This window comes from Brienomyrus brachyistius, chromosome 22, assembly GCF_023856365.1.
Source record: "Brienomyrus brachyistius isolate T26 chromosome 22, BBRACH_0.4, whole genome shotgun sequence".
Taxonomy (NCBI): domain Eukaryota; kingdom Metazoa; phylum Chordata; class Actinopteri; order Osteoglossiformes; family Mormyridae; genus Brienomyrus; species Brienomyrus brachyistius.
The window spans coordinates 3,996,386-4,017,551 of NC_064554.1; the positions used below are offsets into that span (position 1 = coordinate 3,996,386).

At 47.6% G+C, this 21,166-nt stretch overlaps 1 protein-coding gene across 14 annotated transcripts in view; it reads right to left on the reverse strand.

Annotated features, from left to right (window-relative positions):
* nfixb (nuclear factor I/Xb) overlaps positions 1-21,166 on the reverse strand; it is a 97,633-nt gene that overhangs the window by 19,761 nt on the left and 56,706 nt on the right. For 9 of the 14 annotated variants that reach the window (XM_048992349.1, XM_048992346.1, XM_048992342.1 and 6 more), the window contains 5 exons: positions 3,457-3,519; positions 3,147-3,221; positions 2,808-2,928; positions 2,457-2,492; positions 1,959-2,086 (listed from right to left, as the gene is read on the reverse strand). In XM_048992349.1, coding sequence (XP_048848306.1) covers positions 1,959-2,086; positions 2,457-2,492; positions 2,808-2,928; positions 3,147-3,221; positions 3,457-3,519 — 423 coding nt within the window. The remainder of the gene's footprint in view (positions 1-1,958; positions 2,087-2,456; positions 2,493-2,807; positions 2,929-3,146; positions 3,222-3,456; positions 3,520-21,166) is intronic. The other 5 variants (XM_048992345.1, XM_048992339.1, XM_048992351.1 and 2 more) reach the window with 1 other exon arrangement.

Consider the following 21,166-nt stretch of genomic DNA (forward strand, 5'->3'; position numbering starts at 1 on the left):
TGTAATAACGTTTTTACAATGTGACACGAAGTGTCAGTGTGTAAGCAGGTTTTTGGGAAAACCTCTGGTCAAACCCAGGTGTGAGGACCCTTCAGCCAATCAGTCCTCTAATTAGTAATCTAATTAGGGAGTTGCAGCGAGAACCTGCACACACAGCAGCCCTCACAGGATAAGATTGTCCACCCCTGACCTACAATGTCCTATCATGATACAATCATTATTCAAAAATGTCATTCCAATAACAAATCATTCTAATGCCAATTAGCCAAGAATATCAGGCAAGCAAATGTAGACAAGACTACTCCTCCAAGCTGTATCAGTAGAAGGATGCTAAAATCCAGACACCTAGCATATGGAATCACATACATATTCAAGCGAGTAACAAAACTCAATCTAATACGTACAAAAATTCTACTTGATCTGGACCCTGAACACAGTCCTGTTTCACCTCGCACCACAAACTCATTTGAACCAGATTACAACAAGTTACATGGAACTATGCATGCAGCCATGTAGAGCGTCACAGAGCCAGAGACAGAGAGCTACATGGAAGTGTAAATAACCATTTAAAACCACAGAGGCAGACAGAGACACAGAGAGTTGCATAAAGGTACAAAGGAACATGCAGAACCACACAGAACCAGAGACACAGAACTATAGGAGGGTATAAAGAAACAGGCAGAACTACATAGGGATAAAGGGAGACACAGGGAGAAAAAACAGATATAGAAAGACAGAGAGCTACAGGGAAGCATAAAGAACCACACAGAACCAGGCAGAGTCATGGAGAGCTACAGGAAGGTACAAAAAAATCATGTAGAACAACACAGAACCAGTGACATAGCTATACTGAAGTGCAAAGAGACCATACAGAATCACACAGAGAGAGCTAGAGTCAGACATCTACAGGAAGGTACAAAGGGCCATAAAGAACCAGAACGAGATATACTGAGCTACAGGAAGGACCAAAAACCAGGCAAGAATCATACAGAGCCCTACAAAGCCACACCAGAGCCTCATGGATTCATGCTCAGTCCATGAGCTGTGCCTCAGATCTACCTTCCTCTAAGGTCCAGGTTTGGTTTTAAATTGATCTGGGCTGGACTATAATGCCCTGAAGACTGAATGATCCAATTACATACATCTAACAATACTTTGCCCAGTGCTTGAGGATTCTTAGGTGCAGAACTCTTTACATAAACACTGAATTTCACAACGACCTGCAATCTGCATGTTAGAAGGGACTTTCTGTCAGGTCCATAATCACAGTGACAAGTAATAGTAACACGTCTGTAACGAGTCATGCCTCCTTGTGCATTAAAGCTCCTGGATCTCAAGTAACCAGCTTAGCAGTGTCAATACGTCTAATTCTTTCTACCCAAAAATGTAGTGTTACAATTAAGTCAGTGATCAACTGACAGTGACATGACATGTGAAAGTTTTATTTAATTTTCATAACTGACACTACAAAACGGCACATGACTAAAAATCACTGTTTATGAGTTCTAACTATTATCTTTTGTAATACTAATGCAAAAATATGCAATTTGCAGCATGATAAATTATGCTGGTATCATTCGCCAGCTGATCTTGCATACAGATGCTCTGCTGTGTTTTCTCGCTTGGTGCAGTGCTGATTATTCCATCTGAGGAACCCGTTACAGTGCAAATTGTGTCACCTCATCGTTGCCCTTCACAGCTGCAGGGTGTAATGCAGCAGGCAGACTAGGAAGACCACTCATCTGCCATTAGACATGCAAGTCAAGTGACTGAAGAACGCCCTAAAGAACGCCCTAAAGAACGCCCTAAAGCTGACAGGGCCACCCAGTATGGATGTATTGGCACTGTGGGGCGGGTGGGGGGATAAACAGGGTTCAATGGAGGGGGGGGGGGGGGTCAGTAGGGGGGGGCAGTAAAGAAGGCAAACAAGAAGACGACGGCTCCAAAGAGAGTCAAACCTGCATCCACGTCGTTGGGCCAGCCGCTGGACTGGGAGCTGCTGGCGGCGGGCGAGCGGCCGGAGTAGAAGACGTCGTCCACCGGGCTCTCCATCTCGCTGTCATCGATGGACTTGCGCTTGTTGGAACTGTGGGGTACAGGAATCAGGGGCTGGGGTTTTCCATCTCTGAGCTGCTGCTTTAAGGCAGGCCACGCACAGCCATTGACGTGTGACTGGTATACAAGACAGTGTGCTCAGGGTTTGCCCTACTCCCTTGAGAGCACCTGCGGTAACCTCTGAGGAGAAACTGGGGAGAAGGGAAACGGGCAAGATCTGGCAGCTTTCATCTACCTGGAGCACCAATGCCAGGAGAGCTGCCGAGTCGCGCGGCCAAACAGTCTGTAACACACAGGCTGACATGTACGCACGCCCCCTATCTTCCCTACTGTGTGTCTGTCTACTGCAGGACTGGCCTGCTGTGCCACCATGCGTGAGAATTCAGAGTCAATGAAACTACCTCCGTGGAAGACTTGCATAGAGCTCCATTTCAGTCCTGTGGTGCAAGAGGAGGAGGAACAGAGAGAGACAGCAGGAGCGAGGGACAGAGGGAGGAGAGGGAGGGAGAGAAAGAGATGTCCCATCACACAATCACAGCATAGACCATAGAGGCATAGAGCATGCACAAGGACTACACAGAGTATACAGCTTAAAGTCAGCAGAGAAAGAAACCCTGGTGGTACCCTGATTTCCTCTGACCCTCTATAACCTGCAGACACTGTCTGGGTGTACAGGGGCACTGCTCACGAGTACAGACCTTTCAAAGAGTTGCCTGCTGTTGATGGCCACTGCGGTCTTGGGGCACACATACCTGGTGGATGGAGTAGAGGTGATGGATCGGCGTCCCAAGGCCACCTGGTTGATATTGTAGTAGCTGGGACTCTCCAAGTCCGCCAGTGAGAAATTTGGGCCGGTTGCCGTTGCAACTGGGGCTAAATAAAAAAAAAACAAAAAACAAGTGATGAGAACAGCCTGAAAACGGGGAACTGTGGCAGGAAACATTCAGGGTACTAAATGTTCAGGGGTAGAGGGAAGTGTATCCAATGATGAAACCTGGAGTGAGACAGAGCACGGCCAGGAGTGATGTCACAGGGAAAACGAGAGAGAGATGGAAACAGTGAGGGTTCTACAGGGGTCAGGAATCACTCACTCTGTGATACGCGGACGAGCTCGGTGACGTTCCACACTCCTGACGTCACAAAGCAGTCCTGGAAACTCAAGTGGCCTGACAAGGAAAGGATGCAGAATGTTAGGTACTGCCAGGCACCCTGGGAGATTCACAGAAATTTATGTCATTTAGACATTTTCCCAAGATGGTTTCAAATCCCCCCATCAACCAAACATCACTCTGTACTTAATATGCTTTACAGATTTGTGTAAGACCGGAAGCTGAAGCCACTGCTTTCATGTGATGATCATGCGATGATGTCATGTGAGACGTGTCCGCACTGTGATCTCACCATTGGGTGGAGGCTTAATGTCGGCATCTCCTTGCTGGTTGGAGTTGTCTGATTGTCCTGATTCTGCACAACAGACAAAGGAGAAAGAAAGCAATCAGCAGGAAGGACGATGGCTTTAAATGTGGGAAAGTACCTTCTTACCCTTTTCAAGTGGGAAGGACTTTTTATCTGTTAACCTGGCTTTATTTATTCTGTGCAAAATGCAAAGTGTGGGAGTGTCTTTTACTTAGAGCCTTATACCACTGAAAAACACAGTCCTTCCACTTCTCCATTCCTTTGTTTTTAAACCTTTCTTTAAGGCTGCATATTACAGAGGACATTCACATGGGACAGAATGCACTAATATGCGTCACTTCTGAGAATGGCTGGCTTTCGTGCATGAGCCCCTGGAAGCACGGCATGGTTACCGTGACATGTGCATGCATCCGTTCCCAGGGTTTTCCTGCTGCCGTGGAGGGTGCGCCGGAATAAGCGGGCACACGGCAACACGATTCTCCACACTCCCAACAAGATTACGAAACCGCTCAAAAACAGAATCAAATGAAAAAAGTATATCAAAAGGTGAAAAACAGCCGAAGACCACTGTGCCGTTTATCCCCCTCTCCGAAGCAGGAAGACATGCTCCTCTCCTTGCTGCCTGTGTTTTTCTGTCTCTCCTTCCGTCTCGCATGCACATTCGCTCCAGTTAATCCTGGCAGCCATCTTAGCGCTTGGCAGCCATCTTAGTTATTGGCAGTACCAATGCATTCCTGTTTGCTGACAGCGCACACACAGGCACACAAACACACACGCGCATTATCGAGCATCGATCAGAAGCACGATCGGAACCAGGCCATCGATACTCCCAGCTATCTTCAGGTGGAATGGACCGATACTGCTCGAGAGTTCAGCAGTGGGAGAACTAGAATGTCGCTGAATACTGATTGTTTTCATGTGGATACTGAGAGTGCCCTCAAAGAGCCAATTGTCAAAGAAAGAGTTTATGTCATCGACGGAACTAATGGAGTCAGGTGACTGAATCTGAACCTGTGATTTGACCTCTGCCGGAGGTGCTCTCGATGAGGCACACAATTAGGTCTTCCTCAGTCACCCGTGTGGATGTTGTGAGGGACAAACCCCGCTGGAGTCTCAGCAAAGAAAGTGGCTCACCCTGCAGAGCAGGCGGTGTGGTGATGCTAAGCTTAGCCCTGACCCAGTTATGACCTCGAGCAGCAAAAGAGGTGCCAACAGGGTCCGGCTCTTCTGTGAGCTGCTCTGTGGCCCAGCTCTACACTTCATCAAATCTCCAAGTTGTCTCAAATGAAAAGCCATCAGCAATGACATGGACACACAACCCCCCCCCCCCCTGCCGTCATTAGTGAGCTTCCCGTCTCATAGGTCAACCTCATGGAAAGACCGTCCTTAGGAAAAATAAGAAGGACAACGGGTAGAGGAAAAATGATCAAAATAGTGCAACATGTGACACACACAGATTCCACTGAGGCCCGTAAAGCAGACCCTAAGCTGGTGGACTGTGGGATGAATTGGGGAATCAGCGTCTCTGTTCATCATCAGTCCGCCAACAGTGGTCTTATCTAAATACAGCAGCATCTCCACTGACACACAAAGACAGAGAGGCAGACACACACCACAATGCTCACATTAATGTTTTGAAGATTACATGCACTGTAACACAGATGGATAACATATCTGTCTCTATGATTACTACTGGGGCCTAAAGTGAAACACTGAGAATTGTCTGTGATTTTCAGGCAGCGAGAGCTTGCCGTGTGGGTACGGAGATGGCAGCAATGACAGCAGGTTATGTGTCCTCGCTCTCTCTGTGACAGCAGACGTGGATTAGACCCAAAGTTCAGGGAGATCAAAAAAACTGGCCTCTGGGTCTGTCTGACACACCATCACTCGCAGTGAGCCAATCGGGTGTCAGAAACTCACTAGGAAAAAAAAAAAACCAATGACTTCCCAGATGAAACCACATGGAAACACAGAGCTATTAATAGACTGACAGCTTGTGTGTGTGTGTGTATGTTTTGAATGGTGCATAATGTGGGCTTAGGTGACAGAAGAAATTGGCCTCCAGTGAGTAAAGCTTGATGTTCATCACCCAGACAGACACTGGCAAAGACAGACCAGGGCCCTGCGCCTTGGCCATGACCTGCTACAGCATGTCCCCCCCGTCCCAGCTCATTTGTAGAGGCTACCTTCCCTCACCTTTGACTACAGGGGCACTACAGAGGGCTCCAACTGGCGCTCAGGACTGACAGGTGAGCATGTGAATATAAGCATATAATTACAAACGGAAAATGCCAGAAACCCAGAGGTGCTGCTAAAGGCCGGTGGAGGACAAAGCTTCAGGGGAGGACCGGAGTAACCCGGACAGCTGCCAGAAAGCAATTAGTCCGAGGCAAGGCTGCTGGACCCAAATACCCAACGGCTAGGGGTGGCGCAGGTGTGCTCAGACTGCCCCGACAAACACACTCCAAACACGGTGCCTTACTCTGAACACTGTTACCCAGAATCCTTCATTTATGTAGGCGAGAGAAGAGCAGTACATGACAGACTGGAGCAATTGTTTGCGAGCTGGAGCCCACTCCTCAGTCGAGCCTCTTTAGACCTGGTGTGTGCGGAGTCTTTAAATCATTCTGTACATGTGTGGGTGGTTCATGGGTGGAATACAAGCATGTTCCTACACTCACATTTACAGCAGCTTTGCATATTTTCTTCTTACTTTACAGGTAAGAGACAAAGGTTTGCGTGCTGGCGAAGGCACACAAGCACACCATGGCTTCTGACGGCCTCTGTGAACAAACAAACACACTGTTGTGTGACACTGTGTGCATGTATGTGCCGTGTGTGTGTGTGTGTGTGTGTGTGTGTGTGTGTGTGTGTGTGTGTGTGTGTGTGTGTGCTCTCCAGTACGTCTCCTCACCGAGAGGACGAAAGCCAAATCTGTGCCAACTTGGAGTAACAGCACAGCTTCCCAATTGAGTTTCACTTAAGAGGTTTATCAGTGTGTTGCTAAACATTCTGACCTTTTTTCTTAATCCTTAATGCGCTTAAAATGTTCCAAACCCACATAATCCCTAAGGCTAGCCCACACAGATGTTCACAGTGCTCATTTATTGGACTTTATTTTATTTTTTCCAGGTTGCCACTTATTTATTATTTTCCTATCTTATAATACCACTTGCCATCTGACAGTAGTGCTTGGCTTTCTGTTGGCGCTCTCTGCGGACACCCCTTGAGTTGGGTCTTGATTTCAAAAAGGCCCGGCTAAACTGGGCCAACAATTCTGTTTGCGCTTAAGTTCCACAAAACGCTCTTCAGTCCTGATAGTGTGGCTCAGAAGCTCAAGCTGCACCGTGTGGCGGGGTCTGTGATTAATGAGGACCAGCTCGTTACCCCAAAATATCCGCTTTTATACTGCTGCCGATTCATTTTGTCCAAAACACCACCCCATTTTACCTCTTTATATAGCTATGCACATTGAAACAATTTAGTTTGTCTGCTCAAGATTTATAGAGTAGCAGCGACTCTCTGCTTGCACATCCAAGCTGCTACCTGCTGCCCGTAAGACTCTGGACACTATGTATAACAGTACAGACAGTGCCTAACTTGGATCTGCCCGTGTAAGTGGTATGAGAATGGCAGTGTGTAGCCCTACCGAGACTGGGGTGGGGTGGTGGGGCAGGCTGGCAAGCAGGCTGGCTGGCTGGCTGGGTGAGAGAGCAGGTGTTCGAAGCTGCCCATCTGCGTACCCATCTGTGCCTGGCGCCTGTGCCCGGCCAGATCCACACACAGCATGGCGAGCTGGGTGAGCGGGGACCCCAGGGCCGTCCACAAACGCAAAACACTGTGCCCTCCATCTCTCCCTGCCTGCTATATCCATGTAAACACCCTCATTCAGTTATTTACCGCACACTAGAATGGTTGGCAGACTGAGTAACTTGCACTTTCAAACCAAAAATAGCTTGCGGCATTATTGCTGGCATTTGCTATCTTATTTAATTATTGTGTGTTCCTTCATATATTTTTATCTTCATTTGCATTTTTAATGGCACTTCTCAATTGAATTTTAATAAACTTTCCAGTTGTGGATTTTTATACATATTATTTCTTCTGTAAAGTGATTTTTATTCTGAATAACTATAAAGTGTCATAAGTGTATTATTATTATTATTATTGCTACACTTTACCGAACACTATGAATATTATGAATATTATATTATATTATACTGAATACTATAAATAGTATGCAGTCTGTATGGAATATTCCAGAACATTTCACTGATAAAGATGAAGCAAGTTGTATTTTAAGTTGTATCATCCTCGGTATTCCAACCAGCAACAGTGTGACCGGCGATCTTTAGTTTTGTTTAATTTAGCCACTAAACATACAATAATATATTCAAGCTAACAGGATGTATGTATAAATGCTTATTTAGAGGCAATCTCTAACTGAACATAAATGTACAAAGAATTATCAGAATGGGCTGCATACAGCTGTACATACAAACACCCCAAGAAAACATTATGGTAAATCTACACTAATGTACAATTCAATAAATTTTGGAATATAATGCTTTTACAAAACACTGTTTCCACTGAAAATAAAGACATACAATATGTAACTGATGCAAAGTCAGCTGTACATTGAAAACAGTGGGGTGAACAGAGCACAACAGAAGAAGCTAAACCTAACTCTGCATAATATATTAGAAGGAAAACCTCTGCAGGTCCACGGCTCATTGGCTGCCCAGCCTACGCTGTGCATGTCGACGTTATACAATTCACAAAGTGTGTAGGTGTTGTTAGGGCTAAAGTTAGCCATTGAATCACGTCCCTGCTTTAACGACGTTGATGTTGTCGATGCTGGCGGATGGTAACGACAGAATTTTCTTGAAGCAGATTTACTGACCTCTCTCAATATGAATCTGTCAATCAGAAGGCTGTTTAAAAAGGAAACGTCCACAACAGTCCTGTCGCTTCTAAAAATTTCTGACCACCAGGTGTCACTTTCTGGCAAAGAGGCTCAGTGTGTCCGAATGGAAATCTCCCAGTATGTGGAAAGTCACAAAGGTTCTCAGCCGTAAAACACACTTTAAAACGCTTTGTAGATACGCTACGAACAACACGCCTGAGAAAAGGAGAGGAAAGAGTGAGACTGAAACACGTGGCGAGGAGTGAGATCGGAGTAAACAGAAACTAATGGCACTTTATGCTCATAGCCATGCATGAAATCAATTTTTGCAGTTGTGTTCTGCCAAGAATGCGCTTTCTGAGCAGTCCGTCAGGGGAGGCTTGGTGTGTGTGTGTGTGTGTGTGTGTGTGTGTGTGTGTGTGTGTGTGTGTGTGTGTGTGTGTGTGTGTGTGTGTGTGTGTGCGGGTTTCTGTCCATGCTATGCGTTGTGTGCATCTGCGTGTGTTTCAGTGTCTTGCCTCTTGCTGACACGCTCTTATACTCCACTGTGCAAGAGTTAGGGGTAAGAGGACAGGAAAAGGAGACATGGAGAGACAATGGGGTGAGAGAACATGGAAAGAGCAAGGGGACAGTGTGGGGAGGGAGCACTGAGGCTGCAGGAAGTGAGGGGAAGGACAGTTGGGGTGTCTGCACCGGGCTGTAAGAGGGGACCCCCCACGGCTCTGTCTATACAGCTGCTGCTTCACCTCCTCCAGCAGAAGAGCAATGTAAGCCAACCGGCAGAGAGGAACTCCCCTGTCATTCCCCCATTCATATAGGGGACAAAAACATGTCCAAGCTTCTCTCAGGTCTCCCCCACCTGCACCTGCCCCAACCCCAACGCGAGGGGTACTGCCAGAAACGGGTGACACAGCCCAGACCCGAGACCCCACCCAGGTGACCGAACACAGGCTGGACCGGTGCTGAGAACCTGGCAGAGGCTCTGTGTCAGCACACCGTGTGAGCGCCCACTCAGCCAGGCGGCAGGACACACGGCCGATACAGACCGGAAGGCAGCGGCTGTTCAGCTGTACTGCTCTGTGCCGAGGCCCTGGATCTGAATTCAAGAGAGGCAAAGAAATGGGTGTGGTCTGTGGCTGGGGTAAGGGTACCCAGAGAGCGCTCTGGGCCGGAGGGAACGTGGGTGTGCAGATCGTGTGACAAGGCCCCTGCGCCTGGTGCCAGAGGGCAGGGGGATTTGGGGTAAAGCTGCAAGAAAGGCAAACTCTGCCAAAGAGGAGGTGACTGGCCAGGATGAAGACAGAAGAGACAGACAGACTTTTTGATGGGGACCTGGCAGGAGAGCGTGGGGCGCATTGTGTGCCTTCGCCAGCACAACCTCAGAACACTGTCCCGGGACCTCAAACAACAACATGAACAAAGACTTGGAGAAGGAGGAGGTCAGACAGACACCTATGGCTTCTAATAAAGAGTACTTATGTGGAACCAATGTGGAAAATTTCACCTGCCCCGATAACTGAAAAATTGTTCACTAATATTGGCGATATCTATACCGGAAACTTGCCGAGCTTGACAGTGCAGATAAGCGGAATAACATTTCGTCATAGAATATATGTGGACATTTAAATATCTGCCAGTAATATTCTCCCAGACTGACACATTGAACCGATGCTGATATGCCAACCGATATATCGTGCATCTCTGACACACAAATCCAAAGTACGTTGTTAGATACTGAGACAACCAACGGCTGCTAGACAAGGCGGGAGAACACAATCATGTTGCATTAAGTGCAAAAAAAAACCCAAATTCACTGAAAATTCCAGCATCTTTGACGTTTAAATTACTTAATGTTTCTATTTGCTGGACCAAAGCCCCTTATATACTGAAAATGGTACACATACGCAGAAGACCCTGCTGCCACCAACTGGGGGCACCACTGGTGTTTAGGGTATCTCAGGAGATAATGACAATGAGCAGATGAGGACCTCTGCTCACCTCAGTGTCCTGGACATAAGTGCACCTTTATCCTGTTAGTAGTTAAAGCTCTATCCACAGCAACTAACAATTTTTACGCATTTATACATCTGGATAACGCATCAGGCGCTGACTCAGACTCAAGGCTGTAACAGTGGGGCTCCTTCCGGGGACTTTAAAGATCAACTGCAAGCCTATGAGTCTTTGTCCTCTGCCGCAGAGCCATAACGGAGGGGGTCAAGTGAGGGTAGAGAGCGCGGAGCGGATAAAGACAGCGCGGAGCGGGAGAGTGCCATGACAGACAGGAAATGGAGATTGAAACGGCTGCTGTTGTGGCCTCTGGCAGCTGCCTGGGCCGCATTTAACAAGCAGCGAGAGTCTCTCCGGAAACACCCATAACCCAGAAAATCTAATTAAACATCGAATTACAAACCCGAGACAAGCAGGCCTGTGAACGGGGCGAGCAGGAGAGCGTGTGCAGGTACGTGCCTGCATGTGTGCGAGAGGACGGCATTAATGTGCTCATTTGGGCTTCCATGAACGTATGAGGGAGAGCGTGCAGTATTTCCTGCGGCTGGCCTCCCACACAGGGTCACGACCCCGTTTAACCCCGTGCGATCTCCGTAGCCGTGTCCTCTGTGAACTCCGGAAGACTGGGCAGACCCCAACAGATGCAGATGGCAGGGATGTGAATGTGGACACGCAGATGTGTGGACATGCTGGGCTGTAAGTCGAGACGTCGTGTTCCGAGCAGATTACTGCGATATAGCCCCTACTATGAGGAGGGCTTTCGTCACAGCACAGACAGGAGTGAGGACTACAGGATGGAAAAATGGGTAACTGGAAACAGCTCTGCAGTTATGGAGAGTAGCAAGGAAATTGGAGAATCAAAGCCAAATGTATTCCTCCCAAATTATTAAATGCTTACAGACCACAACATGTCTGCATTTCATAGAGCCGGCTGCCACTTAATGAAAGACCTAACAGGCAACAGGAGGTCCTATCACAGTACTTAAAACAGGAGGCGTGACAGACGCAGTGGTGAGTGCGTCCATGTTTTCAGCGACTGCGAATGACGTGTCTTCCATTATTGCATTGGCAGTGTTCAGTTCAATTCAATTTATTTTTATATACCTTTCACAACAGTGTCACCCCAAGGCACTTCACATGGGTTTGCGGTAGAACATTACTACATCATTTATACATAATAATACATGAAACAGGGAAAAGGGAAGACAGAAAGAAAGAATAAACGGCAGAGGGCAATGGAACCAAAAACGTCCAAGTGGGGAGAAAAAAAAATAAACCCTTGGGGGTCCAATGTCAACTGGCTGCCCAGTTATGGGTTTGCGTAAATGAATATGCGGCAAACTCAGAATGTTCAATGTTCACTGACACCCTAAATGTTTACCAAACATCTATGAGTCACATTCAGGCAAAGGACAGCCATGAATGGGGGGGGGGTTAATATGAGTTTGCTTTAACAATCCCAGTGAAGAACACGTGTCACCAGCAAACTCAGACCCAACGCTGATGCAAAAGGCTGAAACCGACAAAGGCCCACGTGCCCCCAAATGGTCACCCTGCAAACAAGCGCATTCTGCTGTAACCTGGGCAACGGGCTGCCTGCTGAAACAGCAGCACGCCGTCGCCAGACCCTCATCAGACCCTCATAAAAGCCCTCTGGCGCTCGTCACTTACTAATCAAGCCCTCATCGGGTCATGATCAGGCACTCCTCAAACTCTCGTCACGCCGGTGCCTCCAGTCTGGCTCCAACTTCGGCGAGAATGAACGGGAACACCAGCGAGAGCGCTGGAGCCCAGATGAAGACACTAAAGAAAAAGGGCTTTTCTGGAAAACCAACCCGATGAGGGGTAAGGAAAAAACGAAAACTATCAGGGCAAAAAAAAAAAACTTCGAAGTATTGAATGAAGAACTACCAACGCTGGCCACCAGCTGTCGGTGTCAGACAGCATTTTCTCAGAGTCCCTGTCTGCCAGGGAAGCTGTGGGGTATCGCTGGAGCAGGGGGAGCAATGCGCGGGGGGGGGGGGAGGGGGGGGGAGAGAGCATCCTGCTAAGTGCTCCAGGGTGGCAGATAAGGTGAAATGAGCAACCGTCTACAGAGGGCGACTGGGCGGGTACAGCAAATGCTAGCAACACACAGCCCCCGCTTCCCCCCGCATGGCTCTCTGCCATCCCAGTGAATCCCCAGGAGCAGCAGGGGCTCCCAGGGGAAGTGGGATACAGCAAAGTCTCAGGCTGTTGCCAAAAGGTTGGTGCCCGAGAAAAGCCCCAGACTTCATGTAGACGTGACATCAACACCTTACATTAGGATACGAAAAAAAAAAAAAAAAGTCTATGTCATTCAACAAAAGCGGGTCCTGATTGATTGTCCCTCTGCAGGAACTCAAAAGCCATATGATAACATACCATCCTGCACAAGTTTACTGGGATGTATATGCAGATCCATGGGTGCGGGCCTGTCGTTATAACACAAATGGCATTATTAACTTGAGTGTTTTCCTGTTATTGATCTGTTTTCAGACAGAGTTAGGCATTGTTAATTACATTAAAAGTGAGTCAATGGGATGCCGGCACCGATGTGGCTCGGTGTGTGTGTGTGTGTTTTCTTTCAGTATAAACTTCTGGCCCAGCTGTAATTTATCACTCTGCTTATTAGCTCAGTCTCCTGGGTGTTCCCATTTAAAAACACATTTATTATATGATTCTACCTCTAAACCCTAAGACACTGATGCTTTTGCTGCTGATTCGGGGGAATTTTCCCAAATTAGGGACACCATTAATGCCCATCTGCTGCTTGCAAATACACATCCAATCAATTAATCTGCTCACTTAGTATCCCCAAGAGCGTTAATTTAACCCTTTATGGCCCTATGGAAGTCGATCCCAGCTCTGAGTACAGATAACTTTCGATTTATGTAAAACTTGCGCAAATCCAGATATTTATGTTGCTATAGTTTATGGAAGATGATATACAATGAAAATATATTTACATTTTTCTTGTCATTGATTTAATGTGTGTACGGATTAATACTATATTTTTGGCTTATGCATCTCAGTGAACGGGGGGGGGAATGGAGCTGACCTGCACTTACATAAGGGTTTGTGGATTACTTCCATGAGTCAAAAACTGCCTGCTCTGAAATCAGTATGGTTTATGGACATACAGTATTTCGGCTCAGATTTCAAGATTTATATCACAGCTTCAACAATGCATGCATACATACAGATACACACAGGCAGAGACATATAAACTGATCTCCAACTCTTCCCTCCATTCTCCCAGACCAAAATTTGACCTTATGTGCTGTAGTATGACGTACCCCAGTGATTCCCAACCGGGGGTACGCGTACCCCTAGTGGTACGCGAGCACATTACAGGGGGTACGTGGAAAAAATTTTTATATTTAATTTCCCTGATGATGGGTAAATATTATCAGCCATTCCATTAGCTGTGCCCTGGTATAGAAAGAAAATCTATCTGGGATGTGTTGCTTAATGAATTAAATGTTCAAGTTATGGAGATTTAATAAAATGTTTTAAATTTGATAATCAGTTGTACGTTCTACTTTTATTGAATCATCAACACATTTGACAAAGGGGGTACTTGTGGTATGAGAAAATCTCTCAGGGGGTACACAATTCAAAAAAGGTTGGGAAACACTGACGTACCCTACACTCAACTGTGTTTTAAACACATTGTAACCCTATACTGTGAACAGGTGGACATGACCCTCTGTTGACATGCAGTTGTCTAGTAGATGTTTATCTAACCTGGTGACCACAATAGACCCCTTAATCGTTCGCCATTTATACTGCTGCTATTTTACTGTTCAGACTGGGTACTGCGCTCACAGGCCCCGTCTGACACCCCCAATGGGACGAGCCCCTTAGCTGCATTTCCCTGAGAGCTTAGCCCAGAAGAATGACAAGAGTAAGTGAAGGCAACGGACGCATTGGATCACCACCTAGTGGTCGGTATTTCGGTTTACGTCACTGGCATATCGATAAGAGAGGGCCCCCTGAATGGGACATCCAGGGGTTTGTGTGATGGTGGGCTGTGTGGAGGAGAGGAGATGAGAAGAAGAAAGAGGAGTGACACTGCTCACTGGATAGGCCTCTCTGTCCTTATGGCTGTTTTTGTCCTTCGTCCTTAAAGAGTTGAGGGACTCTGACAGTCTTTGACTGCAGGAACACAAAAGCGCAAAGCAAGAAGTATCTTCTGCTGGGATCTTTGGCAGAGCGTCAGACAGGACTAGTGTTTCACGGAGCGCCTCTGGGACTGTAACTCCAGGCACGACTTTATGAAAAACAGCTTTATGTGGAAAAAGGGAAGGAGGTAGAGTGTACGAGAGCAAGAGGGACCACAGAAGGGTAGGGAGGACAGGCTGCCCGGCCTCCACCGCGCAGCAGCTGCCCTCTGACCCTTCGGGGCTTTTTCACAGCCATGTCGTGTCCGATCCAGTGGCATCAGTCTGAGGTGGGTCCTAGGCTCCAGCTCTGCAATGCCAGATGTGTCAGGAATGAAAGGAGAGCAGTAAGCACACGATGTGGAGGACCGTGCAAGGCCTCGCCCAGAAAACTGAACAGCAAAAAAGCGCGGTTCATTAAATAATTTTTTTTTTTGTTTAGAGAGTTGGCTCTGAGCTTCCCCGGAAGGTTCACAGAAGCTAACAGCAGGCGGAGCTGGGGGTGGGAGGACAGAAAGGGCCATAAACAAACAGCAGACTGCTGCACTCTGCCTGTTTCTGGGGGAGCTGGGGGGGAGCGTGTCAGTAGCAAAAATGGAAAGTCCACATTTCAGCTTGGTGAGGAAATGTGGTTCTCATTTCATGATTCAATACTCACTCGCTCCCTCCCTCTACCCCCCCCCCCCACCCCCTGCTTTCCCTCTGCCTCTCTTCCCCCTCCCCTCCTCTCTCCTCCTCGCTGGCACCGTTCGCAGCTGCACCATACAAGCCGTAAGAGGGTCTCGGCTGCCTTGGGATCCTCAGTCCTCCGGTCGACATCACGGCACGACTGTTCCCGAACGCCACCGATAAAATGTCAGTCTGTGCTACATCCAGCTGGGCTGCACAGCTGCGCCGGAAGCGCGCAGCCAGGACGACACAGGCGCCATTAGTCCTGCTGCTGCTCCCAGTGTGAAGGGCAGCTGACACACGGGACTCTGATACCATGACCGCGTTCATCCCCCAAGGTCAGATTGAAGCCAATGATATAGTCACTGCAACGTTACACTGGGGCCACCGACCTCACGGCTGTTGGCAAGAGGCTGCAGGCTGCCTGACCACCTGACCCAAAGTGACCCAGGCTGACCCGGCGACCGGTCAAAAGTAGCCAAACCGTTGACTCCCCTTACAGTCGCCATTCACAGGAGAATTTCATGGTGTTACGTGTGAAACCACCTTGACGTGACATAAAAAAAACGTGTTAATCGCACGTAAGCTCTTCTAAACTCACACACTAATCACTGTATGTATTGCACGTATGTTGCATGTTCTATTTACTGTGTGACTGCTGTGTAGCTGCTAAGCTTGCTGCATGTGCCCAAACCTGCTGCAGAAAAGTAATTTCCCCCGAGGACCAACAAAGTGCACATACCTACCTTTCCATAACACGCTGCAAACCTTCCTTTTCCCATCCCTCTCTTCTCTGTGTGCCTGTTCCCCATGAAACGCCTGTTTTTCCTGGAGCCGTTTGTTATTTGAAATTTCCAGCCAGCCTGATTTGGAGCCATTTGAGGACGAGAGAAACGCAGGCTGTGCAGCTGCCAACTGTCTCTTCCACCCCATATAGAGAAAGTTAAAGAATCCATTATCTGCATTATGGCCACATTTTTGGCCCTTGAGCACGTGCTGTTCCTTCTGTATAGCAACGACTGCAAAAATATCCTACAAATCCAGCCTGTTTGAATTAGGCATATTCAAATGCACTTAGTGGCTGTTAGTGATGTCAGGGAAGACTAAACAGAGTACAACATCTTTTGCAATTTTTATACAAGATTTGTCTTGCATGAAATCTATAAACTTAGCAACAGCACATGATTAATAAGCCTAATAATTTTACGTGCCCTAGGAAAAAAAAAATTTATAAGGTTGATAACTGTCAACATTGGCAATGCGGTCAGTGCTGGCTGTGAACAGGCTGGAATGACGACTGTGTAAACAGTAACGGGGACAGCATGATTCCCTGTAATGTATCACGGTCCCTAAGCCGCCTTCTCCCCACGCTCTCCGGAGCTGCGGTTAAATTCCCGGGTTACGTAAGGTGAAGTCCTAACCCTACTACTGCCTCGTGTTACATACCGCCACAAACCGGGGGAAATAAAACTCGCAAGGCCTGCACTGCTTTCCCGGGGTCCTGCTGTGCCGGCGGCAAACTTCTGCGACCTTAGAGCTGGTGGCGCGTGACCCCGCCCACGTCAGGCGCAACGAGCAGCGGGACGCAGCTGGAGGTGAACGCAGTCGCCTGCCAGGCGCCCCATCCTCCACACTGAAGCTCGCCTGCATCGTATCAACAAGGACAGAGTAGTGCTGGTGGTGTTAGCGAGCCCTTCGCTATGACACATCCCTCTTTCTCCCACCCTGCCTGTCTTTGCTAAGGCTGAGAGGCCAGGCGAAAGATTTTCATTTGAGAACCACTTGTGCGTCACCCCCACCTCCATTTTTTTCTCTTTGGACTGAAGCATACACTTGATGGAAAGACACACAGCTTAATTTAGTCAATGTGATGCCTTTGAAACCACATGTACTTGTAAAACTGCAGATGCTGGGCGGGCGCCGCACCTTTTCGGGCCCGTCAAACCACACCGTGAAAAAAAGGGGAAACTCGGCTTATATAAACACAGGATATTCTGTGGCCAGAGGCTTTTTTGCTTAACCCCTGGCTGAAAACAGGAAGAGCCTTTTCCATGTTACAGCTCTGGGTGTTCTGGTTAAATAAACCCTGAAGGAAAAGAGAGCAGTGTTAATCCGCGGGCCAGGACCATGACACCGTAAATGGGGGGGGGGCTTGCCTTCCCGAGATGATAGGACCCCAGCAGCATGCCACTGTTACCCCTAGCAACACAAAGTGCTCACCTGCTACTGTTCCAGAACATTCCAGCTATCCCAGCATGTTCAATAGGGGCCAGCGAAAGCAGAGGAACATTGGTGTGGGTCTCTCATAATGACACAAAATGCTCAGTATGAGCTCAGGATGAAACACTCCAGTTACACTGCAAAGCGATGCCGTTTTGGAAGGTGTAACAATCGCTGCGGAAGACACCACATTTCGAGAAACATAAAGCCTTCAGAACTCGCCTCGACTGAAATGAACTAAAGACATAAACCTCTTTGAACCACCTAGATGTGATGCCTCAGGCCACCTCTTAAAGTCTAAGTTTGTCCTAAGATATGACCTGAGTCAAGGCATGTGTTTGGCTATGACTCCTTGTCCAAGGTTGCTTTATATGTCCCTGGGTGTGGAGAGAGCGCAGTATAGGATAACTTATTACAGGAAATACCTCCCTGATAGCTACCCCACTGGGCTCATAAGACACAGTGTTGAATAAAAGCCTGGAAATATTCTCAGCAACCCAAACAAGTCCCGACTTCTAATTTGTGTGACACAGTGGACTTTTCTGTTGACGTAAACTTTAGTGTTTTAGCCGTTTAGTCATTGTCCCATGACAATGCATCTGACAAACAGGTCGGGGGGAAACAATAGTCACACATCTACTACATATCTGCTATTAGTTATCACTCAGTGAATTCTATCTACCAGGAGTCCATCACAGAGACAGGACTGACTCTAGGCCAAAACCTTTTTGATGGATATGTCCACAAGGATCAGCCCTGTGATCTTTCCCAGCATAAGAGAAAGAAGTGCGGCCAAGGACACCCCCCCCCCCACCAGACACATGCCCCCACACCCCCTTCCAATGCTGCCCAATCTGTCAGAGCAGTTCCTGTGCTCGGGGGATCAACTGAGACCACAGAACTGTGTGTGTGTGTGTGCATGTGTGTTCCTAAAGGAAGTCATACAGCTATTGGATGCCTGACTGGAACAGAGCACTGAGCTGCAGGCTCTAGGGGTGGGGGGTGGTGGTGTGGAGTACGACTCCGTTCACAGCAAAGAGTAGCAGCAGTCCTTATTCACCAATCACTAAGAATGCAGCCTGCAGGTAATCAATCAGGAACTGTCTCGGCCTGGACCCACTTTGTTATTGGGTGCCGTCAGTTGGGTCGGAGTGGAGTTCTAACCTCTCAAAAAAGATATGAAAAACCAAGAATTCAGGAGGTGCAATACTATAGATCACAGAAATAATGTCTTAGACTGACCTGTGCTGTTTTTAAGCTATTTCTTATTTCTTAAGACATTTTACTCAAACATACTATTAAAATTGCACTGAAATTACATGAAAAAAATATAGGATATTAATCACAGCTACAATCAACTTGTGTATAAAAGAGAATGGATATATTTCTAGGGACACAACAGCCTAGCGAGCTGTGAGGCGCAGAGCGGAGCTGCGAGATGACAGCCATTTCCCTGGTTCTACGCTTAGCCGACTCTGTGTTCCCCGCGAGTGTGGGGGAGCAGGCCAGCTGCACCCAGCATAAACACATGCCTTCAGAGCTCACACATTTCCTGTCCCGTTCACACTGTAGGTCCCTGGCCTGCCATCATCCTCACCGGCACGGGACGTGGCAGTGAGAGGTGGGGAGTGTGTCTGTGTGTGTGCACGCGCAGGGGGACCTTCAGAGAATCATACAAGTGCTGCCTTTTATATATATATATATATATATATATATATATCCATCCATTTTCCAAACCGCTTATCCTATTGGGTTGCGGGTGTATGTATATATATATATATATATATATATATATATATATATATATATATATATATATATATGTATATATATGTATATATATATACATATATATACATATATATATATATATATATATATATATATCCATCCATCCATCCATCCATCCATCCATCTTCCAACCTGCTTATCCTACTGGGTCGCAGGGGGTCCGGAGCCTATGCCTATCCGGAAGCAATAGGCACGAGGCAGGAAACAACACAGGACGGGGGGGCAGCCCATCGCAGGGCACAGTCACACACCATTCACTCACACATGCACACCTACGGGCAAATTAGTAACTCCAATTAGCCTCAGCATATCTTTGGACTGTGAGGGGAAACTAGAGTACCTGGAGGAAACCCCATGATGACATGGGGAGAACATGCAAACTCCATACACGTGTAACCCAAGTGGAGACTCGAACCCGGGTCCCAGAGGTGTGAGGAAACAGTGCTAACTATATATATATATATATATATATATAAAAAAAAATAAAGGCACATATATTACATGAGAAGACTGAAGCCTGGGTGAGCCTACAGAGACAGTGCTTTAAAAATGTGGTCATAATTACATGAGCACTGATCCTCGGTCCCTCGTCACTAACACGTGAAATGCAGTTTGGTGTTTTGATGCGTGACGTGTGCCAATCCCTCCCCGGTTCGTGGGGACAGCCCTACGCAGCGTGAGCGTGCGACAGAGGAGGACGGGCCGGCGGCCATTGGCGCAATCGCCGGGGCACGCTCCGCTCGTTTGGATGTGGCAGAGCGAGCTGGCAGCCTTGGGCACTCGCTTCTGTGCGCTCAAATAAACAAACAAACAGGCCGCCCTGCCATGGCATGGAAGGTGCCACCACCTCCCGTCTCCAACTTTCCGACGTTCGGTGGGTCGCGTGGGACCCAGCAAGGCAGCCTGATCTCCTGACGGTGACCAAAATCCTACAAATACGCAAGCGGTCACACACACGTGGGTTCATGTGAATCACAGACCGCACATGTGCGCAGACGAGGCCGAGGTCCTGCTCCACATCCCCCGGTGCTCAGAATGCCGGGTGAATCACCCTAACATGTGGAGAGAAAGTTTTACACAGACGCGGAACTAAACCACAAATCTCAATGCACCCCTAAAAAAGGGGAGGATGTGGTACTTACATCGACCGCAGCCACTGGAATCTATTCAGTCACTTAAATTGGCGAAAGGCAGAGTGTTCACACTCTTTCGTTTGCTATAAACCAAGTAATGTGTTTTTTTCAAAGAAAAGGGTTTTCTGTCATTTCATTGGCTTATTTATAATTTGCACAAACAGCCTCCTTAATTACATAAGAATCTACCTATGAACTGGTTAACTCAAAGGAAACAAGGCTGGGGGGGGTGTCATAATTGGTGGGAACTGAGATGGTGCAGAGCACGGAGCGCGAGATACATGATATGAGCGGGAGCGATGGGTGGCAGCACGGGCTCGGCCTATTCATCTGTTAAGCTGAGCCGTTCCTCTATGCATCTCATCCTCAGATCAAGTGGGACGGGTGAGGAGAGCCGCGTTTAAAGCCTGAATCCAAGAAAGGCAAACCGTGCAGTACCAGAGAGCAAACCACACCTGCTGAAAAAAACATGGAATTAACACTAGTCTTTAGAATTGGGCACAAGGTAACAATTTAATTTGATCTCTGGAATTAGGAGTCAGGCTACACAAATATGTCACTCTGCCACACATATTTCTGCCAAAGAACGAGTTCCTGTGAGTTCATGGGAAAAAGCTGCAGAAAAATGCGAGCTGTGCTGGACACCGGCTATGATTGTATGTTTACCTGGGGGCCATTTAAATGGGAAAATTTGCCTGAGAGCAGCAGGACCCGTGGTCTGTACAAACCGCAGAGCAACTACCGGGTGCTCTGGGCTGCCTCTTCTGCCGGGAAAGCTGCCGCTT